This window comes from Sordaria macrospora, chromosome 6, assembly GCF_033870435.1.
Source record: "Sordaria macrospora chromosome 6, complete sequence".
Classification (NCBI taxonomy): Eukaryota; Fungi; Ascomycota; class Sordariomycetes; order Sordariales; family Sordariaceae; genus Sordaria; species Sordaria macrospora.
Window position 1 is genome coordinate 2,644,896 of NC_089376.1, and position 26,246 is coordinate 2,671,141.

At 51.8% G+C, this 26,246-nt stretch overlaps 9 protein-coding genes and 1 non-coding gene across 10 annotated transcripts; 3 read left to right on the plus strand and 7 right to left on the minus strand.

Moving 5' to 3' along the window:
* Positions 1-1,798: 1,798 nt before the first annotated feature.
* Positions 1,799-2,684, minus strand: SMAC4_03546 (uncharacterized protein; the record flags this gene model as incomplete). Its single annotated transcript, XM_003351194.1, has 2 exons — positions 1,799-2,508; positions 2,579-2,684. 2 exons carry the CDS (start codon positions 2,682-2,684, stop codon positions 1,799-1,801), a joined length of 816 nt encoding a protein of 271 aa, XP_003351242.1.
* Positions 2,685-4,009: 1,325 nt separating this feature from the next.
* Positions 4,010-5,376, minus strand: SMAC4_03547 (uncharacterized protein). The gene has a single exon (XM_003351195.2). It carries the CDS (start codon positions 5,243-5,245, stop codon positions 4,160-4,162), a length of 1,086 nt encoding a protein of 361 aa, XP_003351243.1. The 5' UTR covers positions 5,246-5,376; the 3' UTR covers positions 4,010-4,159.
* A 694-nt stretch (positions 5,377-6,070) lies between these two features.
* SMAC4_03548 (uncharacterized protein) lies at positions 6,071-7,796 on the minus strand. Its single transcript, XM_003351196.3, has one exon. It carries the CDS (start codon positions 7,691-7,693, stop codon positions 6,467-6,469), a length of 1,227 nt encoding a protein of 408 aa, XP_003351244.2. The 5' UTR covers positions 7,694-7,796; the 3' UTR covers positions 6,071-6,466.
* Positions 7,797-9,458: 1,662 nt separating this feature from the next.
* SMAC4_03550 (uncharacterized protein) lies at positions 9,459-11,309 on the minus strand. Its single transcript, XM_003351198.2, has one exon. It carries the CDS (start codon positions 10,889-10,891, stop codon positions 9,914-9,916), a length of 978 nt encoding a protein of 325 aa, XP_003351246.2. The 5' UTR covers positions 10,892-11,309; the 3' UTR covers positions 9,459-9,913.
* Positions 11,310-12,095: 786 nt separating this feature from the next.
* On the plus strand, positions 12,096-13,598 carry SMAC4_03551 (uncharacterized protein; the record flags this gene model as incomplete). Its single annotated transcript, XM_003351199.1, has 1 exon — positions 12,096-13,598. One exon carries the CDS (start codon positions 12,096-12,098, stop codon positions 13,596-13,598), a length of 1,503 nt encoding a protein of 500 aa, XP_003351247.1.
* Positions 13,599-14,507: 909 nt separating this feature from the next.
* Positions 14,508-17,351, plus strand: SMAC4_03552 (uncharacterized protein; the record flags this gene model as incomplete). The annotated part of the gene is made up of 5 exons (XM_066089972.1): positions 14,508-14,731; positions 14,865-14,880; positions 15,098-15,558; positions 15,681-16,150; positions 16,309-17,351. The coding sequence occupies 5 exons, from the start codon at positions 14,508-14,510 to the stop codon at positions 17,349-17,351; spliced, it is 2,214 nt and encodes a 737-aa protein (XP_065947526.1).
* Positions 17,352-17,411: 60 nt separating this feature from the next.
* On the minus strand, positions 17,412-18,936 carry SMAC4_03553 (uncharacterized protein). The gene has a single exon (XM_003351201.2). The coding sequence runs from the start codon at positions 18,698-18,700 to the stop codon at positions 17,795-17,797; it is 906 nt and encodes a 301-aa protein (XP_003351249.1). The 5' UTR covers positions 18,701-18,936; the 3' UTR covers positions 17,412-17,794.
* A 436-nt stretch (positions 18,937-19,372) lies between these two features.
* Positions 19,373-22,751, minus strand: SMAC4_03554 (uncharacterized protein). Its single transcript, XM_003351202.2, has 2 exons — positions 20,944-22,751; positions 19,373-20,879 (listed from the first exon to the last, which is right to left on the minus strand). Exons 1-2 carry the CDS (start codon positions 21,908-21,910, stop codon positions 19,708-19,710), a joined length of 2,139 nt encoding a protein of 712 aa, XP_003351250.1. The 5' UTR covers positions 21,911-22,751; the 3' UTR covers positions 19,373-19,707.
* An 873-nt stretch (positions 22,752-23,624) lies between these two features.
* Positions 23,625-23,717, plus strand: SMAC4_13998. The gene is made up of 2 exons: positions 23,625-23,661; positions 23,683-23,717. It is a non-coding gene; the product is annotated as a tRNA-Asp (tRNA).
* An 85-nt stretch (positions 23,718-23,802) lies between these two features.
* Positions 23,803-26,002, minus strand: SMAC4_03555 (uncharacterized protein). Its single transcript, XM_003351203.2, has 2 exons — positions 24,815-26,002; positions 23,803-24,736 (listed from the first exon to the last, which is right to left on the minus strand). Exons 1-2 carry the CDS (start codon positions 25,015-25,017, stop codon positions 24,352-24,354), a joined length of 588 nt encoding a protein of 195 aa, XP_003351251.2. The 5' UTR covers positions 25,018-26,002; the 3' UTR covers positions 23,803-24,351.
* Positions 26,003-26,246: the final 244 nt, after the last annotated feature.

Genomic DNA, 26,246 nt, shown 5'->3' on the forward strand with positions numbered 1-26,246 from the left:
AAAGCGCCGTGGGCTTGGGGGTGGGTTGTCAAACACTCAGATGGATAAAAGGGGCGGCAAATTCCTGACTGGATGATGTTGGATGAAGGAGGGATGGGTTGGTTGGGAGCATGAGTGACAGGGAAAAAACCTGGGATGGGTATTATGCAAGTTGATTCTAGACTTCATGATGGTGACCCAAAACAGGGAAAGGGGAAGGGGTTCTTTAAGTGGTGGCGTTTTTCATCGTTGTCGTCGTCGTCGTCGTCGTCGTGATACATGATATTAGGCATGTTCCGGCCAACCGAGATGCCAAGCTTGTTGTTGATGACCATCCACCATCTTCTCAGTCTCAGAACATCTGATTGACTGCCAAGCATAGATAGAAGCACGAAGAAGATGCAAGACATGATGCAGGCAGCAAGGATGAAGGGGTATTGCAAGTTGGTTGGTAGAGAGGACGCCCAGTGCCATAAAACTGTATCCGGATTGATCTCAAAGTCGAGAGGCAACCATCACCTGGATAATTACCGAGTCCACCATCCATGCTACTCTTTCTATCGTTTAAACGCCACTGTGATAATAAAACCTACAAAGTAAGAGACAAGTCGTACACGTCACAGCAGAAGAACAGGCTCAAGTGAGCCTGACATCCTTTGTGAAATGTGGCTATCATCGGAAGATGTGTGACCCCACAGATGGTCGAAGTGGTCGCAAAAGTAAACCGAACATAGGTAGAAAGTCCAATCCGTCTCGCTTTGGCCACGAAAGGCCATCGAAAGACGGTTATAGGGCTCGCACATCATAGGAAATACATTGGACAGCATCCTCCAAGGATCCTTCCACCTTGATAATCACCTACGAGTTAGATTTAAAGACATGATAAAGACGCTTGAAAATGTAATTTACTGGCCATAACACGTTCAGCTTATTCTTACGACCATTTGGACGGTGTAGGGATGACTTCAAGATAGAGATTTCCCCCCTAGGTACCTAGACGTACCCATTGCCAGAACGCGTTCGAGAGTTCTTGGCCGCAGTCGTCGTTTTGAGCTGACAGAGGAGTCCTCACATGAGCCCGAGCAGACTCAACCTGCTTCCATCTCTCTGTTCGTGATCTTAACAAACATGTCTTTGTGAAAGACTAAACTTTGAGGTCTCGTTTTCATCGGCATCTCCGGGTTGACCACGGTGAAGTCAAAGCGGACAAAAAGCTACACAAAAGGAGGGGAAATAGTCAGTGTACGTGATCATTCACTCCCAAGGTCTTTCCCTCTTTCTTCATCACCAATCCAGGGAAAGGGCAAGATACTCACCTCGACAACCACCTTCCCCAACTATACATACGCAAACCGCTTCCCCAAGCCCTCCCAGCGAGTGCCCGACCTAAACACCAGACCCTCCACTGTAGTAATCCACCATCCATCAGGCCACTAGCCTTGGTTCACAACATCGATTCAAAATATCAAAGGTCTTAGAAATTGCCATGTAAACTAGACTGCTGCCAGAGGCAGATTTAAAACTGAAGTACTACTTCCAGGGCCGCACTAGACGCCCCCTAACAGTAAGTACACTGCATGGAGCGTACGTGATATTGTTTCAACCTTTGGGGAATCCACTTGAGCGGAGCGAGGATCGTCTGTCGGCCAGATGTCCACTATTCTACTCCGCGTCAATGTACCAGATTTATATCCCTTTTCATGCTCACAGTTCGAGTTTCATCACTGCAGGTCATGAAAGACTCATCCATAATACCAAACAGGACAGTAATCTCGAACAGGTTGCGGTACTGCATCGATCCTCCTCTTCCTCCACCCTGTCAAGTCCCTTTCATCCTTTTGACCCATTTCGCCAACTCCTCTTGTCTGCTCAGGAATGATTCGGCGATAGTCATCCTCGCCTCGTTAAGTCTCGGCAGACAGCCTTTCTTGTACTGTGCGTCCAACGCCATGAACTTGTCCCCGAACTCTTCTGATGCTGTACGAGGCTTGAGAGAGATGTAGTCCAGCGATTCATCGATCTCGCTCATGCTCTGGCATACCGAGCGAACAAACCTCGGGACGTATTCAAGCGCGGAATCGGGCATTAGTCCAAGGTGGGAAGTGTTCAGCGCATATCGTGCCTCTACCACGTACCCGTGGACGTTACCGTAGCCCTCCTCATCGGGGTACTTGACGAGGTCGTGAGAAGTGCAGCTTATGAAGAGTTCGTTGCCTTGGCCACAAGCAAATCCTCGAAACTTGCAGATCGGATAGCAACAAGGTTCGAGATATGAAAAGGTGAACCTCGGCGCCCTCTTGTACTGGTTGATGATTTTGCGCTTTTGCTCCGCAATCGTGGAATTGTATGCCCTCGCAATGGAGAGTTCCAGGGCACGCTTTTCGTCATCCGTTGCAGGCGTCGTTGAAGAGAACTGGCTGAGATCAACGCCGTTGTTCTTGAGAAGCGCCCGCATCATGTAGACCTGGTGAGTGACTGTAAACTCGGGACGTTCGTCATCGTTGAGGTATATTATGGGGGCGGGGAAACCTGATGACTTTGCATTCAGCGATGCGTTCTATCTTTTGTGTCCATGCTAAGTCTGCTCTGTCTCTGTTACTGATGGGTTTTGGTTTGGAAATGCGACCGCTGCTGTTGTCGGCGGAACCAGAGCCGGAAGCTGAGCCGGAGGCTTGCCTGCCTCGGACTCCCGAACCGGATGGCATCTTGCTATGCTGTTTCCTCGATCCGATGGGGAAGGGCGTTGAGTGGTTCGAGTAATGCCTCTATTTACGAATCGTGCTGGCTGTGGAAGGGCGCAAACAGAAAATCCGCTTGGTTTTGTTGTTGTGGTAATGGAAGAGGAGAACAGAAACCAGGGCAGTCAAGAAATACTTGCTCCCGGAAAATAGTCGACAAGTTAGAAGTCTGCTAACAGAAACACACATCATCTCCTCCCAAATCTGTTAGTGAGCCGTCAGGGCACGGACGCTGAACCCATTGGATAAACCAAATGGGCTACATAAGACGGAGAGCGGGAGGGGTTTGTTGTTTACGCATGTCCGATATCCTGAGTCTGATGATTGGATATGGTGCTTTCGCAGGTGAGGAAAATGGATGTTAGGACATGAATACACCAATCGGAAAAGGCCTCATGGGGTGCCTCCCAGCTGCAATATCAATGCCTTCTTCCTTTGCAAATTCCTTCCTTTTTTGACTGGTGACCTCTTCCCATATCGAGTAGCTCTTTCCGTGTAAAGGGTAGGTACCTGATGATCCCTTCCTTGGTGTAGTAGGGCCTCGTTCCTTCTCACACTGCTTCCTTCTTTGACTGGTGCTTAGGTCTTCTCCAAATGAGGGGGCTCTTTCTATGTTTTGTGATGTTTCCTTTCTTTTCAATGTACCCGGTCATTGCTCTCTGTGTCCAGAATCTTCAAGGAAGATGTCCTTGCCGTCATGTTGCTTGACTCCTCCCAACCAAACAATGCTTCTCTCTACATTCTTCCCTCGAAATTGCTCAGATTCCCAGCCCATCATCGCCGCCTATCAAACCGCCAACACTGGGAGTTGTCACCCTTTTCATTTATTACAAACAAATTTACAAGTACAAGTCAAACCCACGTAGTAATTAGCAACGAATGTCTTGCAGCGAAGTGGGTGTTGGTACTTCATGTTGATGCGTTACGAGTCGCATGTTGCAGAAGCCATGGTGTTGATGCATGTAGCTGGTGTCACGGGGATAACCCAAGGATGACTGTAAGAAAAATGATGACATCGTGATACCCAAGACCAGAGAGCCTGATTGAGTCTGGAAAGAAACTAAACCAGCCAGAGGACTGAAGAAATTTGGATTATATACCTGTAGACAACCTCCATCCCCCTCCCAAGTCTCGGTCCGTCATCTATCTACCGGTTGGTGACAGCTTCCCTCCTTCCAGTTGATGACTGCCTCTTTCCCGAACCAGGTGGTGCCTTCTGTGTACAACGTGATTTCTCCCTTTTGTATGACTGCTGGGAGCTATAAGGGAGAAGGAGATGGCAGTGTGAAGCAGTGAAAAAGGCTGATTAACTGAACTGGAAATCATTGGTAATTGCATGCTGATATACTGCCCTCTCCTAGATTCCTCCGGGTAAAATACATGTGTTCTTCCTCCAGCCACTCTTCCCGTCGCAGATGCTCAGACACCCAACCCATCTCCACCTACCAATATGCCAACTCCCCATCAGCAGCACCATGCCCATCAATGACAAAAGCCACATCATCCTCCGACTTGTCCCGGAAGTCATCCGCCGTGTGAAGCACAACACCTGCATGAAGCAGCTTCGAAAGGGGCTCCTGTTCCTGAACCAGCTCCTTCAACTCAAAGAACTTGTCTCTCCACACACCACCGTCCTCCGTCGCAAGGCGGTAGAGATCGTCCCTGCTGCAGCTCCCAAACACCTGCAGGAAGCTGTTCTCCAAATTCCTCCACAGCTTCCTGTCGGCCTTGATATGTCGCTTAACGGGTGTTTCCGTCTCGGTAAGCAGACAGTGAAAGATCTTGTACATGGTGTCCAAGGCGAGGAACTTGGCCTCGTACGACGGCGATCCGTTTCCGTTGAGGTTTGAGGGGTCCACAGTTGAGGCAACACTGCGGAGAATGTCGTGCACCCTACCGGCGGCAATCTCGGGGACGCCAATCGCTGTCTGGCCTGGCAGCCACGGGGAGTTGAGATCGCAACCGGCGTTCAGGTCCTGGCGGGCTTGGGCTAGCAAAGCTCGGTAACCGGCTTCGTCAACGGTGCCGTCATTGTTGTTGCCTCCCTCCGGAACGGCACAACCCAACGCATGCGCGGGAACGGGGCCGACCAGGTCGCAGAACATGTCCGGGTCCCAGGTCTCGTCGAACTTGCGGGCGCACCAGCACTCGGCGTCGGCGAAGGTGAAGGGCTTTTGCTGGTTGCGGCGCAGGCTCATGATTTCTCGCTGCTGGTGCTCAATGGTGGCGTTGTAGGCTTTGGCGACGAAGAGGTTCATGGATTCTTCGTGATCGCCGTTTGTGTGGCCGAGTGTCTTCCACAGCTCTGAGAGGCTGGCGTGGTTGTCTTCGAGGAAGCGGTACATCTTGAGGATTTGGTTGTCGGTGAACTTGGTGTTCTTCTGGAGGTCGAGGCGACGGGGGACTTTGATGATGGTGCAGCCATCAATGCTCTCCAGCTGGTGGGTGTGAAAGAGATCGGTGTCTTCGATGCCCTTGGTGTTGGCGGCGAGCACGGCCTGAGGTTCGTAGACGGAAGAGAAAGCCATGGTGAGTGATGTTTATGGTGTTTGGCTGCTGAGTGGCTAAGATGTCAGGACAATGAAAAAGAGGTTTGAAGTGAAGTGCTTGCTGTCTTGAATGCTTGCTGTCTTGAATGCTTGCTGTCTTGAATGCTTGCTGTCTTGAATGCTTGTTGTCCTGTTGAGTGCTTGATTGATGTCTTGTTCTGGAATTTTCTCGAATGCGTTTGACTGATCGCCTATTTGTATCCGAGATCTGTCCTACTTGGTCGATAACAAATGGACCGATGACACCAATCCAATCCTGAGATTGTGAAAATATCATCATAATGGCCCGTTGCGGGAACTTCAATAGCTTTGCTCCTACAGCGAGCGGCTAAAGGAGAAGTGCCAGCACCATTACCAGCAATCCTGTAATGAATCCCCCCCTATCGTGTTGCAGTACGGCTCCCATATTGCAGTTGGGGCGGTTCTCCCAAAGACCCTTTGAGTCCCTGCGTTGAGTTCAATTGACATTGTGACGTGTGCGTGATGGGAAGAGGGAGTAATTATGAGTTTGGTGGTTGTTCTGGGGCTGCGGTGGCGGTAGTACTGAAATATGGTGACAAAGGAGAAAAACGCCAAAAGGGGGGGGAGTCTTGGGGAAATGGGATGTCGTGTGCAGTAGAGCAAGCTGGTATAACCGTGACAGGCGTGCCTGACATATGCAGTAGCCGAGATGTAGACTAGGTAGGTATTACAAATGAAAAGCGCTGGGAGGAGATTTATGTAGAGTTTACCCACATTGAGTGCCTGGAACTTGTATCATCTGTCATGGTGCACATGCATGAAAAGAAAAAAGGGGGAGAGCGGCCGAGCAAGCGGCACCGGCGTACATAATGCGTCCTCCTGCGATGTTGCACTTACCAAATTGAAGCCAGACGAGTGCAGAAGACAGAAACTCAATTACCCCTAAATGACCAAAATGTTACGCATAACTAGTGCAGCTCCCTCATACTCCAGGTCGTTCACCCAAAGTCACCAACTCATCCAGACCTCAAACCCCTTTCCCAAGCATCTTTGACGGCTTTTAGTATCTAATCTTACAGCCATTACGTCCAGCTCTTTCTTTCCTTTTGATATCCAAGCAATATCGTTCACCAGTCCTACCATTGTCCTCACCCAGTCCCTGTCCACCTGGATTTCTGAAGAACTCAGCCCCTTATCTTCTACTCCCACTTCTGCCCGGACTTCCATCACCACCACTCTTCAGCGGGGCGCACCCAACAGATTCGGCACCGGCACCGCCTCTCGCCTCCCTACCACAAACGTATAAGCAACATCGGTGCAATCCGGACAGACCTCTACCCCCGGCGTTCTAGCTTGGTGCCTATAAGTCATTGTACTCGTCGTTCTCGTCCCCCGCTCCGGGGGCGGCCGGTTGTCTCTAACTCTCACGTGCAAGCAGGCAGGGTTCGTGCACTGCAAGGGGTGCTGCATCTCGTTGTTGTTTCGGTGGCAGAAACAGCACACCCAGTCGAAGGAATGGATTGGCATCTGAGAGGCCGCTGTTCCCGCTGCTTCGTCCCTCACCCGGACGACGTGGTGCGTGCCGGGACCTTGGGGGCCGAGGTCGGAGGCAGCTGGTACAGGTACAGCGACGCAGGAGGAACTTGGTTGTAGCGGTTGTTGATCTTCTGGTCTTGATCGAAACGCCCAGCGGTTACGTGGGACAGAGGTAGGTGGCTCCCGTCCTCGTTGTTGTTGTTGTGATTGGACTGCACGATGGGATGGTTGTTGTGCTAGGTATTGTTGCACTGCCTGTGCGGCTGGAATCGAGCCCCCAAGATGGCGAGGTACGGAGGAAAGTGCTTCCACTGGTTTCGGCGGTGGTGGTGCGCGAGCTGCCCCTCGTGGTGGTTGTGGCGGTGCGGACGGCCCTCCTGATATAGAGAGTTTTTTAGCCGACTCCCAGAGATCACCAGCTTTACTGGTAGACGGTAGCAATGACATTGGTGGCAGCGCTGGAGGAGGAGGAGGAGGAGCAACCGAGAAAGTCGGCTCTTTAGGATTGGGAGGTCTTGCAAATGGACTGAACCTGTGACTCCTTTTCTCTTTGCCTTTGGCGGCTTTGCCTATGGCGCCGGGAGGAGGAAGAAGAGGAGGAGGTTGATTCTTTGAGATAAAGCAACCCACGTTCACCTGTGAACCAAACGAATTGTATTGGATGAATCTGGAGTCCCCTTTGTCTTTGGCAGGAGGTTGAGGTTGCGAGGCTCTGCCACTGCCACCGGCACTCGAACTGGGGCCAGGCGAAGACTGCGGCGGCGGTGAGGGTTTGGCGGGAGCCTTTCCGGTTTTCTTCGAGGGCTTGCTTTCTTTAGGCATGGTTGGATCGTCACTTGTAGGCTTCTTCTGTTGCGTTAGTTGCTTGTTCGGGTTGGAGGAACCACCACCCTCATAGAAACCACTGATGTCATAACCTGAACGACCCATTTTGTTTTGTTGATTGGAGAAGAACTAAGAAGAGAGTATACCTTACCTACTAGGTCAAGTAGGTTGCGCGGTTTGAATCTGAAAGTTCTTCTTGGTTGCTGGTGGTTGCTGTCGCTCGAGTGTCAAGAATAGTTTTCCCTGTGTCCTGGTTGACGATGCTGGGAACTCGGGATTTGTCTGATTTGGAGGTTATCATATCAAACTGTCCTGGGACTTCAAGTGTTTTATACCACGTCAAAGACATGGTCTGGCGCGATATCACATATGTGGTATCTCCATGCTTGCCTCGTATATCCTCTCGTTCGGTGATCCTAACATTGAAAGATTCAGGAGCCCGTCGGACTATCCCAATGCTTTGCCGTGAGCATTGTGTCTGGAATAGCCTCCTTTTGATAGTCAAGAAAGATGAATGGAAATATCATAGAGATCTTTGGGTAATCAGCCGTGATGGGAAAGCCTTGCAAAGAGAACGGATCGCTGTTCTTTCTTTACACGGGAAGGTAACCCGCTGAGCTACCCCTGCACCGGCCCGCAGTCTTTTTGCGGTTGCCATTCAAAAACTCCTGACGTCTTTGTAGGTTATTGTTTTGATGGTGTGTCGCTATTTGGCTCTCGTTTTATCTTGTTGTGCGATAATCGTTGCTGAGTGTCGGGTTGCCATCACCATTCTCTCCTTGTTGGTTGACGCTTGGCATTGGCATGAGGTTCACCATACAACTCCTCGCTTGTCACCTATGGTCCGAAGGTCGCTGACATTTTGAATTAATCGCCTGCTACCTTCTGTCGAGGGGAGAGCGGACTAGGGAAAGGTTGTCGCTTTTAGGTACATACCTACCACCTTCTGCTTGACATACGTAAAACCTAGATGGGGCAAGTCCTGTGAGGGCCGTCTGTGGTTGTAGTTTCCGACATCGCTGGTTCTGTCGTAGACGAACTTCAATCACTACAGGGTCTCTTCATCACAATTTGAGTTCACCTCAATCCTAACGTGGAGAGAATATTCCGAGTGTTCCACGGAAGCGACTGTGTAGAAGGCTGCCATAACAACCAGGGCGGAAAGAGAGCCTTTCCATAATCCTCCTACATACCTATATAAACTGATTTCTGCACAATGGTCTTCTCCCTTTTACATCTCACGCGGAAGCAATTATTTTCAAGTGACAGCTAATAGTCCTCTCATTATCATGTCAAGTCAAAGATCGGTCCCCAATCCTGCAGGCACCCACAGGGCTCATCGGGCCGGATCCAGTCCTCCTGGGCAACGACGGCCCCCTACTCAAGGACAATTTCCAACTGCAGCCCCGTTCTAGACCTGCCCAAGCTGCCCCCGGATACCAAGAAGTGGCACCACAACAACAAGCCATGGCACAATATTCCCAGCAGATGGTACAACAACAGATCCAACAACCTGATCATCAAGCTCTGCAAGTCCAACAACCCCAACAAGGCCAACAAGGACGACAGCCTGGCTATCAACAACCCGCCAACGATAACTATGTCTTTTTTCTGGATGCTGATAATCCGGCACATGATTTTGATCCATAACATTACGGTAAGGAGGAGGATAAGGAGGAGGATAAGGAGGAGGATAAGGAGGAGGATAAGGAGGAGGATAAGGAGGAGGATAAGGAGGAGGATAAGGAGAAGGATAAGAAGGATAAGGATAAGGAGGATAAGGAGAAGGATAAGAAGGATAAGGATAAGGAGGATAAGGAGGAGCCCAAGTGAAACTCCTCTGCTAAGGCTCATAATGCAATAGGTGTAGGGGGGCGGATGGAGAATGAAGGAAGGGAAGTGTACTAGTGTAGAGATGTCATTTTACTATGGTAATATTGAAAATGATTGGAGGGTGGGGGATATCCCCCGGTGTTTAATGTTTAAGTTCATACATTGCTGGAGCATAGAGACATACCTTATGGGTACGAGCCAGAAGCAACAGCGAACCGGTGTTTCTGTAATGCGGACAGCCTACAGCGAAGGTGTACCATAGGGCGAAAGATAACAAAACATAACTCATAAACCACGTTTACAGTAATGTACAACTGCGTTCTTTCCGGGCTGAGTTATGCTTCCAGTGTCAACCAGAAGTATCCAAAGTTTCGCCGTAAGACCAAGTGAAGAAAAGTATAATTGAACCCGACGCCTTTGTCCCTAGCATGCTACGCCGAAGAAACGAAGAAAAAAAAAGCCTAATCATTGTTGTTTGGGATCCAGCGGGAACTAAGGAAAGCCCGGCGACCCCAAAGCATCAACATAGGCATCAAACGTAATAGCAGCCGGCTTCGCCCTCTGGATATTCCCCGGAAACGCCGAATCCGTCAGCGCAATATTCCCGCTCCCAAAGTCATGCGAGTAGAGCAGATTCCTGATCCCCGCCGGAAACCCATTATAGCTCACCAACGGGCCCCTGAACCACACGCCCTTGGCATTCTCAATGGCATCATCGGCCGCGTTCGCAAACCGGAAGCAATGCGTGCTTGCCCCGTCCTTGTGGTAGACCACCTTCGGGTGCTCACCATCCCACCGCACATCAGCAGCGGCCTTAATTTGGTACCGCCCGTGCTGGGAGGCGGCGACGTACTTGGCCGTGTTGTTGCCGTCTACCCAGACAGCAATGTGCTCCCAGTCGTGGGTGTGGCCCGTGTCGAGCAGGTACTGGATGGCCACGTCTTTTTCAAAGTAGTAGTCGTAGATGTAAACGCACCAGCCGTTGGCGTTGCAGCGCTGGCGCGAGTAGACGTTGTTGTTGTCTAGGTCGGACAGGGCGCGGCAGTCGGAGGAGGCAGAGACAAAGTTGTGCGGGAGACCTTGGGCGATGGTGCCGTCCGCGCCAATGGCAGGGACGTTGTAGCACCCGTCGGTGTCGAAGTCTAGAGAGGGCTGCCAGCGGAGGTCGTTGGCGGTGGCGGCTTGGGGCAGGGCGGTGGGTGGGTTGACGGCGACTCCCCAGAGGTGAATATCATCCAGTGTGGAAGGCGAGGGTGAGGGGGAGGGGGAGGGTGAGGTGATGATGGTGGTGTTGGTAACGGTGGTGTTCCTGGGCATGGCGAGTGCCGAAGCGCAGGCCGCAAAGAGGAGGGCACGGAATGCCATGTTGACGACGACTTGAACTGGTGGCTTTCTGAGGCGACAAACGAGGGGTGCCCGGCCAAATTCTTCTTCACTTGAAGGTCCGATCAAACGAGACATTCGGTTCATCTTATATGAATATCAATCGACAACACTTGCGGTGCGATAACCGGACAGAGTAAAGATCAGGGTTCGGCAACCTTCCTATTCGGGACCAAGGATACGATCTGACTGCAACCACATGGATACGAGGAACCGTCGGGCGTTGTCTTGCGCGGAGTATCATTCATCATGCTGCCATGGGAACAAATCAGGATTTGCTGTCATGTTGCCATGTTGACTTGGAAGTTGCCTTTGAAAAGGGGTGTTTCGAAAAGAGAAGTTGTTCATCTTGGTCGTTGAGCTGATGGTGTTGTCTTCAAATAAGGTGAATTTCCACATGGCAACATGAGGCTCGAATCACGAGCAGGATTGGCGAAAATCAAGCAGATCCATGGTGGTATTGGGTGCATGACCTGCAGACCAAGGGGTCGAATGGGTGACCGAGAATGAAGCCGCAGGTGATGCTGAACCATATTCAGGGGCAGGGTTCCCCGCCCAATGAGGGGCCTTGACGGCGATGCCATGGCCTAGTCACCGTTGACCATTGGCGGATATGATCACCATGTTCGTGCCGGGAAGAGGAGGCCACTCGCCAGTACCCGATGCGACTATTCAAACTTGCTTTCGTAGTTTGTATGTGGAGGTAACCTGTTGGTCGGCCAGTTCGTACCTGTAGGAGCAACGATATGTCTCGGGGTATGGCAGCTGGAAGGATTCAAGGCTGATGACTTTGCAATATCAAACAGATCATCAGGTGGCATCTGTCATGAACTGGTTCGCCGAGGACAGTGGAAAAGCGGCGAGTGACATGTTGCTGTGAGTGTCCATGTTAAGGAGTGGGGACGGATGGTAGCCTTGTAGACAAAAAGGACATGGCAAAAAGAAGGAAGCAGGTAAAGAGATGTTGTTTGAGGTGTCGTTCACACGAGCCCACAGTTTGTCAGCTGTCTGTCAGCCTGCCAGCTGCCCTTGGACAGTTTGGCTCCACCCCCGCATAAACACGTTGCCTGCCGGCAGCTCGGTTCAATGTTCAGACGGGACGACAGCGCCAACCGAACTCCACCAAGCTGATGGATGCCAAGACAAGGAGACATGCCGGATTCTGGAGCTTGGATGAATGGGAATTCTAGAAATCACCATCCCGTCTCATTGACCTTAGTGACCATCTCACTCACTAATTCCCAACTACCTCACCCAGTACATTCAACCATCTCAACGATGCACCCGAACCATGACACCACGCAGCTCCCATGGCCACGGTAACGACGAGAGCATAATCAACAGCAACCTGCACAACAATGTTTACACAAGAGACGCCCTAGGCGGCATCGGCAGCGGCATCAACCCGGGCATCCTCCCCGTCATCCCCTCCGATGGCCAACTTCCGGACAAGGCCCCTTCCAGCAATGCCGCTACGGGCGCATCCGCTGCTGGTGTGAGAGCCCTGGCTTCCCAGGTGTTGGCCTTCTACTTCCGCGCGCCCGCAAAGGCCTTCTTCCGAACAAGAGTCGACTACCTTGCCTATGCGCGTGCCTTACAGCAGCAGCAGACCATGCTGCTCAGTCAGCTTCATGTCCCTTCGCAGGTCCTCACCACCGCCGCGCGAGCTGGCGCCCCGACTGCGGTCTCCCAGATATGGGAATGGGTCAGGATGCGCGCCAGGGCAACCACGCCCGGTGTGATTGCCTCAGCCGTTCAGCACTTCGGCTGGCGCGTTATCCCGGACCAAGTTCTCCCTCCCTTGATGGCCAACGTAACCGTCGGAGCTGTTCTGTATACCAGCTATCTCCATATCCTCGGCCATCTTCACCCGGAAAGCAGACTTGCCAGCAAGCGTGTGTATCCGCCTCCGTCACCTCTCGAGACCTTCACTGCTGGCTTCCTAGCTGGCACTTTGCAGAGCGTGATAGCCGCCCCTCTGGATGCCGTTCAAGCAAGATACGACATTGGCCATTGCACTGGCACGTCAACTACGCCCATGAACGGCAACTCCAATGCTGTCCGACCAAAGAGCATGTGGGTCTTCAGCATTGAAAAGATCAAGGAAATCGGCGTGCGCGGAATCTTTGCCGGTTGGACTGTCTCCTTCCTCAAAGACAGCTTAGGAAGCGCCATCTTCTTCAGCACCTTTGAGTATCTCAAAGCCCAGGGCTACTACAACTTTGTGTCCTGGTACTACGGCTCCTTGAACGAGGAAAACATCATTCTCCTGTCCGAGAAGCGTCCATCCTCCGAGTCAGGCAAGGAAGAGACCGACGACCCCCGCATGCCCGCCATCATCCGTCCGCACTACGCCATCGAACCTGCCTTCCTCTTGCTGGCGGGCTTGGGCGCCTCATTTTTTCAGCAATTTGTGCTGCACCCGCTCACCATCATCCAAGCCGAGCACTGGGAAAGGCTCGAAAAGATCGATGCGCAGGCGCGCAAGCTAAAGGAAATAGACAAGGAAAGACTCCTGTCTCCCGCCGAGGAACGGGCGCGCTTCCGATGGCGCATGATGAAGACATACTACAACGCCTACCAGGAAACGTGGACGTCCTGTGCTGCCGACGCCAAAGGGGCCGGCCTGAACATGCGAAACTGGTTGTACAGAGGGTTCTGGTGGAACACGATCCGCCAGGTGCCGAGCACGAGCGCGGGTCTGATCATCTTTGAGCTGGTCAGGAGAAAGTACGGGTATGGAGGCGAGCAGGTCAGGATCAACCGGGATGGATATGATATCCTCCTTAAATAGGGGTGTGGCATGTGGGAATACAGACTTGGATCTTCAACAGAACTTTGGCTTATATGAGTATGAGTGAGTACTGGTCTCATGTACACGGATTTTAGAACTGGCAGCATGGATAGGCGTTTTTCGGGGGGGTGTTTTTGCGTTAGCAGGCAGGCAGTGCATGGTTGGGTGCTAGACTTCCTTGCTATTTAATGGCCGTTTATCTTATTCTGTTCTGTGTTCCGTGGATCGGTTTAGATTTCAGTGTCTTGTTTACTCGGTTCTCGGTGCTTCCGGTCTGTCTGGATTCCATACTAATCTCACTTATGGGTATAAGGGTACTTGTAGGTACCTGAGACAAGCGTGGGCACTCGACTCTGTCATCTCTGCTGGGTGCGCACGTAGTCAATCAGCCTCACCATCGTCTAAACCATTCCGATGCACCCCAGGTTTTTCGTCTTTCCCTCGGTTATACAACGTTGTATCATGTTGGTCTGACTTCCTATAACAGGTCTCGGCTTTACGCCCGGCATCCCGGAGAACTTTCTTTAAAACAAGATTACACCTCGGATTATGGACCATGGTCATTCGGACTTCGGAGGACGATAGCGAGAAATACCAATTCATCGCTTAGGTGTGGCAAACTGTAAAGTCTTACCGATCCTCTTCTACAGCTGACGTGCCCACACCATCCGCTACGAAATGTTTCGTCTAGGCTACGGCCGCTCCGGGAAGGAATGCGAACCTCGAAAACTATTACGTGAAGGAATGTGCTGGGGACTAAAATAGCCAACGTCCATGATGCCTGGGGTTTTAAGATGACCTGCCACCATCACTCGTCCTCCAACACGGGAGACATCCCCTCAAAGGTCTGTTCTTCTAGCTGTGTTTGTTCAAGGTTAAAACTTAGGCTAGCAAGATATCATTTCTACCATGCAACTTCTTGCCACAGGATTATTAGGATACATCATCCCTTTACTATGTCTTCTCGGCCTATGCCACGCCATTGAGCCCACCACTGACTGCCCCAGCGATGGCGACCCCTGCCTCCAAGGCGTTACCGACCCCTATTGGGGTCCAGCGTTCACAGACAGAACAGCCAATGCCAAAGCAGATTGTTCGAGGTTTCAGGAAGATACCCTCTACGGCCACACAGCGTAAGTTCCAGTCACTCACTCACTCATACCTTGCTTGACACAATCAACCTCAACCTCAATTTGCTCGACAACTAACACGCCTGGATGAATGGAAAAAGAACTGTAACAGGTATTCCACAACCCTACCCAACAGCCGGACCCGGGTCAAAGTCAATGCCTGTATACGTAATAGAGCAGTGCAGGTTAAACGCCGATTACGCAAGTGCTTGTTCATGCTATGGTTTTCCTGCTCAAACTCTGTGGTTGCCCGACGCGGTATGTAGCCCTCCCCTCCCTCCTTCCCTTCCAATTCCCATTTTCAACCATACTCAGGTATCCCTCAGAAGAAAAAAAGGCCGTTCGCTTACTCTTCCGCCTACTACATAGACATTGACCCTAACCGTCCGACCTACCATCACCACCACCACTGCTTTGGAGACTTATTACCCTGAAGACACCATCACCGCAACCACGGAAACCACATCTACAGAGAGCTACTCCCCAAATTACACCCCCTCCACCCCCTTCTCCTACACCCCCTGCGCCTTCGACCCTCTAAACGGGGGGCTCTTCGACCTCCTCGGTCCCAACGGCCAAATCGTCGTTAAAAGCCGTTATGACCCCAACGGAAAAGCCGTCGAGTTTCGTGCCGGTGTCAGTGAAGGCGACGGCAACTCCGACTCCGAAAACTTCCCCGGGTATCGCTTTTATAGCCCGCCTAATGCGACAACTAATGTCTTTGATATAATCATCCCTGCCGGTCCTGCTACTGGTACCGGTACAGGGAAGGAAAAGACAAAGTATCTGGCAGTCTTCAGTTCCGGTGCAGTGGGATTTGTTGATAGGAGGTATGTACCTACCAACTACACATGTGTCCCGTTTGCGAAATTACCTACCTAGAGGTAGTGAGAGCGAGACAAGTGGAAAGGCACGAACGATTTTGCTAACCGGGAACCGATTGACTGTGAAGCTCAAACGGCCAAACCTACGTCCCCTCCCCCTCTTCTTCCACTGATGGTGGTTCGGACGGCGAAGGCGGCCAATACGTAACAACCATCTGGTCCGTTCAATGCAACGGGTTTGCCACGGCTGGCATCCTCGGTGGGATCCGGTTTGATTTTGGGATTAGAGATAATGGGGAGTTGACTGTTGGGTCGTATCGAGCTGGCCGTCGGGGCAGGAGTCAGAGAAAGGATAGACGGCAGAGTCCGCTGCAGAGTGTCCCTGGGGGTTTCTGGATCATACCGAAAGCTGGGGTTGTTCCTCCGGTGGGGGATATACCTTCGGGAGAAGGAGAGGGGGGGGCGTGTATGGAGCCTGAAGAGAAGGTGAAGAAGGTTGAAAGTGCCTCCAGTCAATGTGGCTCGGAAGATTGGAGGGAGTACTTCGTTCCGAAGTTCGATTTTGAAGATGAGTGTCGGTTTTTGCATAAGTGCTGGGGTAGGTTATTTATATTTTTTTTACCTCTGGTTTCTTGCATTTCACCTTTTTTCGATGAGTCCTCCCGCTTCTTCCTTCTCCTCATCATTACACCATTCCGAACCATTTCAAGGAATCATGACCAGAGTCTCTGACTAACATACTTCTTACTGAAACAGCAACCTGCACCCAAACCATGACCTCCTGCAACGAGGCCTTCCTCTCTCTCCTTCTCGGCACCTGCGACAGTTCCATCCCCAGCACCAGCTCCTCACCCTCAAACTCGCCCTCCTCACCATCGACATTATCCTCCCCATCCCCATCCAATGGTGGCCTCACCGACACCACCAACCTCACAGCCTGCCACAACCTAGCCCACTTTACGCACTACTACCTCTCCTCCACGCCGCACGCCTTTGCCGTCTATGCTTCCGTTTACTCTCAAGTCTGTGTTGTTACTGACGACTCCGTCGTTTCGTCCACATCGTCCACATCGTCCACCACATCCAACACCTGCACGCTATACGGCCCTGACACTCCTCCTACGTCAGGATCGGGAGATAGTAACAACAACAACACCAGCACCACCGACAACCCCAACTATTACTGCTCCGGCACCGTTTCTCACCCATACATGACCTCTTGTCCCATCGGTACCTCCACTTCTCCCACAAAGAAAGGAAGTACCTGCGTCGACCTCGCTTCGGACCCTGAGCTTTGCGGTCATTGCAACTACCAATGTCCAGCCGGGAGTAAATGCGTGAATGGGGCTTGTTCTTCTGTCTCGTGCAAAGGTAGGGGAGTAAGTACTTGTGGGGATTGGAGTACTAATGTGGGAGCGTCTTGTGGAACTGGCTGGGAAAAGGAGGAGGGGAATTGTATGTGTGTTGCTGCTGTTAAGTCAATGTCGATTGATTCTATGAGCGGGGGGGATGGTGCCGAGGATGGTGATGGGGATGGTGATGGGGATGGTGATTGGGATGGCAACGAGGAAGAAGAAGGATTCTGTGTAGATTCTGCGATGCCGTGTAAACTGCTTAAGGGGTGTGAGCGGAACGGGCAGTGCGTTCTGGGGAGTGTCTGTGTTAAGGGGTGTTGTAGTGGGAAAGGGGTTTGTGTGGAAACTGATTGGCGCGTTAATGCTGGTGGCGATGGGGGGAAGAGGGTGTTTGGGACGGTGGTTGGAGGGGATACGCTGGGGAGGAAGTTTGATGGGTGGTGATTACTGCAGTGAGATGAAGGCGATGAGGAAGATTCCGAGTGAGACCTGGGCGAGAAGGTGTTTAGGTGGTTACTGCCTGAGTGGTGTTGGGTTTGCTATGGGATTTCTGACACAGATTGAAAATATTACATGTAATTTGAACAAATCATGTGCGAACATGCCCTGGTGACCAAAAATTGGCAGTTTTGGAGTAACAACAAGACATAAAGAAAGAGCGACCCCTTTTGCAAAACCTGCATCTTCTAGACATCGTACCTTCCCTTCGCACTTTTCAAACCTCATACCTTCCCTCCGTATCTTCCAACCTCCGCACCCTCCCTTCCACCTCCGAAACTCCAAACCCTCTCTCCTTCCAGGTTTTCCGTCCAGCTTCTCACACTCCTTTGATCTACACTCAATAACCCCCAAAACCTAAAAACCTACCGTAACCCCTAGACCAACCTCTAAACCAAAACCCTCCCCCCATCAGTCCCCAACACCCTCCCCGTCACAAACCGGTCCCTCATAAAATACAAATACGCCTCCGCCACATCCTCCGGCCTACCCACCGTGCCCGTCAACGTCCTCTTTTTGAACCCCTCCAGCACGCGTTCCAACGACTGCTCGCCCTTCTCCTTAAACGACTCAAACAGTTCAGTCTGCACCGCACCCGGACTAACCAGATTAACCCTCGTCGGTTTAAGGTCAACCGCCAATCCTCTCACCAACCCTTCCAGCGCTCCTCCAACAGCTGCTACCACGCTCCACCCAGGCGACGGTTTCTCGGTGTTGGTGCCCCCCGTGAACGTGATTGAACTAAACACGGAGTGGCTGAAGTATTTGTCCTCCAACGCCAGAAGTTTGGCCAGGATAAGCGGCGCGGTAAACCGCACGGATGCGGCCTTTTCGAACCCCGCGGGTGTGATTTGCGAGATGGGGTTCAGGCTCAGGGCGTCGCCGGCCGTGAAGACGACGTGGTCGAACTTGTGCCAGCCGTCGAGCGTGGATTGGTCTAGCAGGTGCTTGAGGCTTTGTTCGACGGTTGACGGGTCGGAGAGGTCGCACGTAAAACCGGTGAGACGGGGGATGCCGCCGCTTGCTAACGAGGGTTGGGAAGAAGACGAGGAGGAGGTGGTGGCGGTGGCTGCAAAAAGATTGGAGGGGACGTAGGCGGGGGAAGAGCGCAGGCGGTCTAGGGCTGCAGAGAGTTTGGATGAGGAGGAGGAACTGATGGTTACGAGGAGACCGGCTTCGAGAGAGGCTTCGGCGACGGCGAAGCCGATGCCGGAGGTACCGCCGAGGATGAGCACGCGCTGGTTGGAGAGTTTGGAGGCATATTTGAAGCCGGAGGAGGTGTTAGAGGCTGCCATTGTGATTGATTTCGTTATATGAGATCGTTCGTTGGAAGAGAAGAATGATGGGGCAGAAGGTAAAAGTTGACGAGGTGAGGTTGCGAGATGTTAATATGTTGAGTTGGGGGCCTGATTGCTTTTCAGCTTCTCATACAAGGATTCAATGAATGAAACCTTATTTTTCACACACTTCCGCTGCTCCTCCTCCTCCTCCTTGTTTACGGTACAACCAACCTATTTTTACGGATGATGTGCATGTCAGACGGCACGAAGGTTCAGCTCGGCGTTTGGACAGTTGGGGGCCGGTTACACACACCGGGGATATGCCCTTGAGGGTTGGGGTTGAACATGGACGGTGTTAACGGACATAAGAGATGAATTGCGTCGCCAACAATGGTACGAATCGCTGCAATGTAACCCGGCGATGCGTTCAACGTCGACTGAGATGACTAAAAAGAGCTGGAGTCGGAATGTGCTTTCCTCCGAGCGAAGAAAGCTCTCACGCCGAATCTTAAGATATGCATACAAACTCGGGCGGTGATGTTGTCATTCGGTCTTTTCGGGGACTTAGAGACATTTGGCGACATTCGGCGACATTCGGCGACTTCCCCTGTGTAGCCCATCCGAAACCGACAGCCTTTTGGGGGGTGGGAGATGCGAAGAACAACTTCGGCCCGTCGCATACATATTACGGATACTAACAGTGAGGTGTCAGGGGCCAAGATCGTATCGCGCCCGCATGAACTGCTTGTTCAATTTCAATGTGTCTACACACCGACTGGATGACGGAGAGTCGACCAAAGACACTCGTCTACTTCATTAGCCTACTAAAACACATCTTCCTACGAACAAATCTAACTATCTCGGGAAGTGAACTTGAACATGACGAACCACATGACTCATTAGAAATAATATACGGATGTGCTTCATCTCCCTTCAGAAAAAGGCCCCATGCATCTGGGCTCTAGGAGGCATATTCCAAAAGAGAAGCTGATGAAAGAAGGAAGTAATGGCTAGCTTCCAACTCAAGCATCAACATTAATCTCGGCGGCCGCCTGTTGTTGGCTCGAACTGGCAGCACCAGCAGTCTTGGTACCGCTGCTACCCATCAGGTCACTAACCCAACCCATAACTTCTCTATCATCGGCCGACAACCGGGCGTACTCGAGCAGCAACCTGAGGACATAGACCTGCATGTCCTCTTTGCGGAGCGCCTTGTCAGCCCACTCCTTTCCAGCCATAGCAATGGCCTGGGCCACTTGGTCATGGCCCTTAACCTTGTCACCATAGCCAACAAAGTACTCCATGATGCCGAACCAGTCGCTATACCGGTTGTCCATTGGGACAAAGTGCTTCCAGGCAGTCAACCGGCTGTCGTGCCACTCCCTCCAGACAGTGGCCTTAATAGGTAGGGATGTCGATCTCAGGAAGCCGAGGTATCTTCCCGAGAAGGAGTTTCCGTCAATGTCGGGGAGATACTTGTAGTAAAACTGGTCCGCCATCTTCATGCCTGGCGTGACGGTATAGTGGGGATTGGTGTAGTTGCATCCAAGGTCCTTCTCCAGCTTAGGGGTGCAGAAGAGGTCAACGAAACTAACGTTAGACCATCCCTCGACCCAGTCGCCCAGTTTACCATCCTGTTGGGCCTTGACGCCATACTCGGATGGAGGTAAGTCAAAGTTCTCTGGAAGTTCGGTCCACGAGACTGCGCGATCCAGCTTGGTGGCGTTGTTCATGGCCACGAAGCGGTGACGCTGGAAGGCGCGCCAGTTCGTCTCACGGTTCTTTCCTCCCGTGGCGACACCACGCCAGATGACGCCATCCTTCTTCTCAGCCCAGGGCACGTCGGCACCCGCGTCACCCATGAAGCGCTCCTCTTCATTCCAATACATGGGCGCAGGGAGGAGAATCTCGTTATTGACGGCCAGCTTGGAGCCACCAAACAAGGGGAACAGGGTATCTGTAGCCGAGACAGATAGAGGCTCGACAAAGATGCCGTTGAGCCCCTGAAGATCAGGCTGGTGACAGACTAGGGTGCTCAATGTGTAGTTCGACACATATCCCTTCTCGGTATGCGGAGCGGCAAAGTTGTTGCTGATGGTCGGGCGGCGGTCGAAATCGGTCATGAGGGTAGACGTGCGGGCTAAGCTGTTAGGGGGGCAGCCGCGGCGAGCAATGGCCCAGTAACTTGGGATACCTGCCAGATGAGTGTTAGAATGATCCGTCCAATGTCTGATATGTGAAGATCTTGGTGGACATACCGCTTTTGTTCTCCCACACCTTCTTGGGCGTGACTTCGCCCTCAGCAGGGTTGACCTCAACATTGGGCAACTTGGGGTACTTTTCGACCACAGTCGCGCCATCCTTGATATTCCTCGTCTTGTCCGCCGCCGTCATGAACTCGTCAATCTTTTCCCAGGGAACCACCATGCGGGGCTCATCCATGGCATTGAGGGCAATGTCCAAATCAGGAACCAAGTGTTGGATGGTTTTGATCAGATCCAGCCAAATCTTTGTCCAGAACCAGCTGCTTCCGCTCGAGGCCTGACCGTTACGGACAGAAATACGCATTTCGAAATCATAAGCGTCATGGCGGATACGGGCCGGCTTGAGGGCCCAAAAGGGCTCCAAGTCGTGGTAGATCTGATCCCAAAAGTCTTCGACGATGATGGCATTCTTTTCCTTGGCAAACGCCCACCACTTGTCGAAGCCAGGTGGTGGATGACGGCCGCGACGCTCACGGTAGGCGGCAGCAGCGTCAGCAAGCGTGTGGGTTTGCTTTACTAGTCTGTCACTGAACTCCTTCTCGGCAGCTCGAACGCGAGCGTCGATGGGGTGGTCACCGGTAGCGAACTCGGCAGGCTTCCATTTCAGAGCACTCTTGTCAGAAGATGCAGGCGGGGTGTTGGGTTTGGTGGGAGGGACCGCGGCGGCAGGAGCTTCATTGGCAGGAGAGTTATGGACGGGAGGCTCATTGGAAGGAGGCTTATCAGAAGGAGGCGCTGGTGTGTTCACAGTGTTCTCCGGCTTGTGATCGACGACGTGATCAGAGTTGCCATTACCCTGGGGGACCTCCACGGGCTTCTCTCCGGGTTTTGTGACCTGCCCAGGGGAGGCGACGTCAACACTAGGCAGTATGGAGTCGGTACCACTAAGGTAGACGAGACACAGTATAATGGCGATGGCGGGTAGGATGTACCGCAACAGGAATGTTGGTCGTGGTATCATTTTGGCGAAGAGGAGATGGAGAAGTGTGTCCCCATCTACCTTGACGGCGCGATCGTGATGGTCGGTCGGGACGCAATGTTCGGCGGGTTTGTCGAGCTTCTAGTTCGAGAGGGAGGACATGGGATGACACAAGCTGGGCGAGCGAGGTCGAGATGTCAAACGAGATTTCGCTGCTTGCTTTCTGCTTTGTCGCACAGCAAGACAGGTATCGAGGCTGGCGTGACTCTCTTGGGTCCCGTGGCGGGGGAGAGACAGGAATCGTTGCGCGGGTGGGACAATGATCGGGAGAAAGATCAAGCGTAGCTTCGTAGGCCAAGAAAGATAGCCTGTCGAATATTATGAGCCAAGTACCTTAACAACTGGGCCTCCTCACGATGTGGGATGGGTCGGGTAAGGGTGGTTGGTTGGATCAAAGGTGGAAGTCGGGAAAGGGAGTGAGTGACTGGCAGGACGCTTTTTCCTGAAACGAGGCCCGCTATACGTGGAATTGGACTGGGCGTGATCGGCAGGAGAAAAGACAAGAAAGGCTGCACGCTTGATGTCGTGTGGTTACCGAAAAAGAAGAGGCTATGGCGAGAAGACAAGGGGATGCAAATAATGAAGTGAAATCAAGAGCAAAGAAAAGTTGCCCCCATACTAGTGTAGAGTCGACACAGCTGAAGAAGGAAGGGTTCGAGAAGATGGGATGAAGCAACCGTGAGTGTTGCAGGTTCAAGGTTGCGCGCTGGTAGTCGTAGCCAGGGCCCTGGAGTCCAGGCAATTCCAAGTCCATGCCATCGCTGCAGCATGTCAGGGGAAACGGCAGTGGTGGAGTCGAAAATTCGTGGAGATTAAACTGGAGGCGACTTGGTTTCGACCAATCAACAGAGAGATTTGGCCAAAAAGGTGGCACCCAAAGCTGCCTCGGTGCTAGCCGTGCGCACGTAGCTGCCGTCCTGAATGCGTACTTCCCAGCACAGGGGCATTCAAGGCCTGGACAAAAGGCCACAGCGAGCGGTCACCACACGCCAGGGACGAACAAGAGGACGGGACCCTCACCCGACATGGGACTCGGGCAACGATCGATGACGGCGTAAATTGCAATCTCCCTCAGATTCGAAACTCGTCATCACATGAAAGTCGACTACCTACACCACCTGACTTGAGTTGTCTGATGCTGAACATGGAAACACAAGATTGTCTGTCAGCTGCAAGTTTGGTCGGGCAGTGATTCGAAGTTTCGAACTGAAGTGTCGGGTCACTGCATGTGGCATCGGCACCTCATTGTGTACAACTGCAGCGTGGCAGAACACAACACTCGCTGCAAAACAAGCGTCTCGTTTCCATCTTTTCCATCCATTGTTTCTGTCTACAGTTGCCTGTCAAAAGTGACAACCATGTTCCCACTATTGGAACCGAGTCTCAGCTATTGATAGTCCCAATTTCGAGGTTCTCGGTGCCTGCAAACTTGTTCCATGCTTCGAATCCCAGGATGCCATGCGCCATGTGATGTTAGTGCTTTACGTACAAAGAACAAACGAGACAGAAGTCAATACAGAGGAAAATAGAAAACACACTTAAACCGAATAAATACTGTTATCCGTCTTCCGGAAAGTGGTAAATGACCAGTGATAGGTTAGGTGAGTCGTAGAGGATATTGATTTCGTTGTATATAAGTAAATTAACCGGAGCCGGCTTCCATCAATCAGCTACGACAGATGTCAACATCTGTGAGTCTTCCGTAGTATAGTGGTCAGTATGTGAGCTTGTCAAGCTTGAACATCAGTTCGATTCGCTCGAGACCCGGGTTCAATTCCCGGCGGGAGAGACCTTCTTTTTTTCTTTTGTCCATTTCCACCCGCTCACCCAATGGGAGCTCACGTTTTCTGTACATATTCAACAAATTTCATTTCCTCTTTTTTGCCCATTTTAATCCTTGTCTTCCTCTTGTTTCACTTCTTGTAACAACTCACTCGATGCATCCATCCATCCCTGGACAGCTTTCTCAACTCAATGTATTGACGCAACCTGCACCAGTACTGGTCATTCATGGTCATGAAGCTGTTCAGCCGATGATAACGTTTGCCGAGCTTCTGTTCTTGCAAGATCTCTTCTGTTGTATGGGGCATCTATCTAATCATCATTTTCGTTTCCCTTCTATGTCTCGACAACGGACCTCATATCTTTCGTCAGTCATTTCCATCGTATCCGTCACAGAGCCAAAATTTCGTATAGCATCGCCCCATGTCCCAAATACCCGGCGCCCGAAAACCAAATTCTGCAAGACACCACCACCACAATGACAAGCTTTCAAGCCATCATTCTAGACTCCCTTTTCCTCGAGGTGATGAAGATCATGCCATCCAGCTCTTCCATTTCCACCCACCCATCCACCGACCACTTCCTTCCTTTTCCCCCTGCTCTTCATCCCTACCCCTACCTTAGCTCCCACCCTTCCTCCCTCACCTCCTATCATCAGCAAAAACCTGATAAGCAATAACCATAATCCACACCAAAAACACGGTCCCAACCAGTCCAAACGCAAACACCGCATGCCACTGCTGGCAAATACTCCTCTGCTGGAGCCAGGCCAGCGTCTCCAGATTCTGGCCGGTCGGTTTGGGTTCGGCGCCAAAGACGAACAAGTTGCAGTTCGAGTTGACGCTGCCGTTGGGACCCCAGAGCTGCACGCTGATGACAATAAGCCCGACGAGCCACAACACGAATAAGATGAAGCCGCCGATCATGACGATTGAGGGAAGCAGACGACGCTGGAAGATGAGGCCCAGAAGAAGTAAGATGAAGAGGATGGTGAGGGCGGAGACGGTTATGAAGTAGGGGAAGTACCTTTGACGGAAAGAGTTAGCTTCGTACATGGAAAGTTGGGAGGGGATAGAAGGGGAGGACGAAGAAAAAAACACGTACCAAGGCACAGGCAACAACAAAGTATTCTGCACATCAATAAACGTCGCAAACACGCCGATGATGGTGCAAGCGGCAATAATCATGATGAGCATCCACACGTTGAGCTGGATCGCGGGCCAGTGGTATTTGTGTACGCGCTCGACGCCGACGGGGCCGCGGGTGCGGTCGTAGACGAGCGAGTCGCTTGTTATTGTTGATGCCATGATTGATGAGTGATGACTGATGACTGATGACTGATGGCTGATTGACTGACTAATCGACGGCTTGAGTGCGTCCTTGAATGATGCTGAGTTGAGTTGATTTTCGGGGTAAAGAATGAGCTTGAGCTCGGTGACGGTATCGGCGGCGGATGGATGGATGGATCAAGTTGGTTGGTGATTTGGTGAGATATTCCCACGGTCCCACCACAGTCCCTTCCTTGGTGGTGAAGCTGGTAAACTTTGCTGGTTCAGTTCCCTTCGCTGGCTGGTTCCCTCCCTCTCTGACTCTGACTCTCTCTATGCCTTCGTTGCCAATGCTGTCAAACTTCAAGCCGTCAAGACCCTATTCTTAGGCTAACCTTCCGTGGTCGCCAGTCTGGAACCTTTCCTGTCTCAGTCCTAACCACCAACAGTTGCGATATGTGCACGCTGAGGCGAATCTCTCAACTTCCGGATGGGCTTCCTTCCTGAGCGCTTTGACGAAGTCCCGTTACAGAGCACCCGTCGAACTTCAACTTTTCTGGTTCGGAGAGAAGTTGTCTGTCTGTGAGTTGCGCCTCCAATGCACCCCTTAGGGGGATATTCTTCGTCGAAGAAAATGGGTGCGCGATATGTTAGGTTGTTCCGTTGACAATGCTTCCTTCAGTCTCTGTAAAACGTATTCCCGTGAGATCGAAGAGGCTGATGATACTTGTTCCTTGGACGCGAAACTTGGCTTGGCAACTGGCTTACTTGTGAGCCTAGACAGCAGGGTCCGGATCGCAAGTGTTCGTCAGTTGATCGCCTTAACAATATTCGACGGACTATTCCCTCTGAGGTGAACGAGATGGACTAAGTATGAAAAAGATTGGAACAAAGCAATTGTTAAAAAATGAAGTCGTTGACGATAATGTTGTCCTGGAAGTCTGGAATCTGGGACCTTGCAGCCTGAGTGGTACTACAGTGGGGTTGGAATTCCGAAACTTGCTACGGCCGTTTTCGCGTGGCTGGGATGGAATCAGAATCAGCCGAACCAGACAACAAATTGGGTGGGCTGGAAAGGATACCAATGGAAAGGGCGTTATTGGGGCTCGTCATCCATCCATGCAATCTATTATTCCAGGTATAGATACTCGGTATCTACATATGATATATACCTCCCATTAGCCTGGATCCCCAGTTTCGTCCGGACTACTGAGTTGTTGTCATGGACTCCAACGTTCGTTTCGGAACAGCGGCAGTGAGCGCCAGTG

Excerpts from the sequence above, each read along its gene's own strand:
- SMAC4_03547 (XM_003351195.2), bottom strand. The coding sequence starts at position 5,245 with ATGGCTTTCTCTTCCGTCTACGAACCTCAGGCCGTGCTCGCCGCCAAC.
- SMAC4_03548 (XM_003351196.3), bottom strand. The coding sequence starts at position 7,693 with ATGGGTCGTTCAGGTTATGACATCAGTGGTTTCTATGAGGGTGGTGGT.
- SMAC4_03550 (XM_003351198.2), bottom strand. The coding sequence starts at position 10,891 with ATGAACCGAATGTCTCGTTTGATCGGACCTTCAAGTGAAGAAGAATTT.
- SMAC4_03553 (XM_003351201.2), bottom strand. The coding sequence starts at position 18,700 with ATGGCAGCCTCTAACACCTCCTCCGGCTTCAAATATGCCTCCAAACTC.
- SMAC4_03554 (XM_003351202.2), bottom strand. The coding sequence starts at position 21,910 with ATGATACCACGACCAACATTCCTGTTGCGGTACATCCTACCCGCCATC. Across the intron at positions 20,880-20,943 it reads GGTGTGGGAGAACAAAAGCG|GTATCCCAAGTTACTGGGCC; the intron begins GTATGTCCACCA and ends CTCATCTGGCAG.
- SMAC4_03555 (XM_003351203.2), bottom strand. The coding sequence starts at position 25,017 with ATGGCATCAACAATAACAAGCGACTCGCTCGTCTACGACCGCACCCGC. Across the intron at positions 24,737-24,814 it reads TTGTTGTTGCCTGTGCCTTG|GTACTTCCCCTACTTCATAA; the intron begins GTACGTGTTTTT and ends TTTCCGTCAAAG.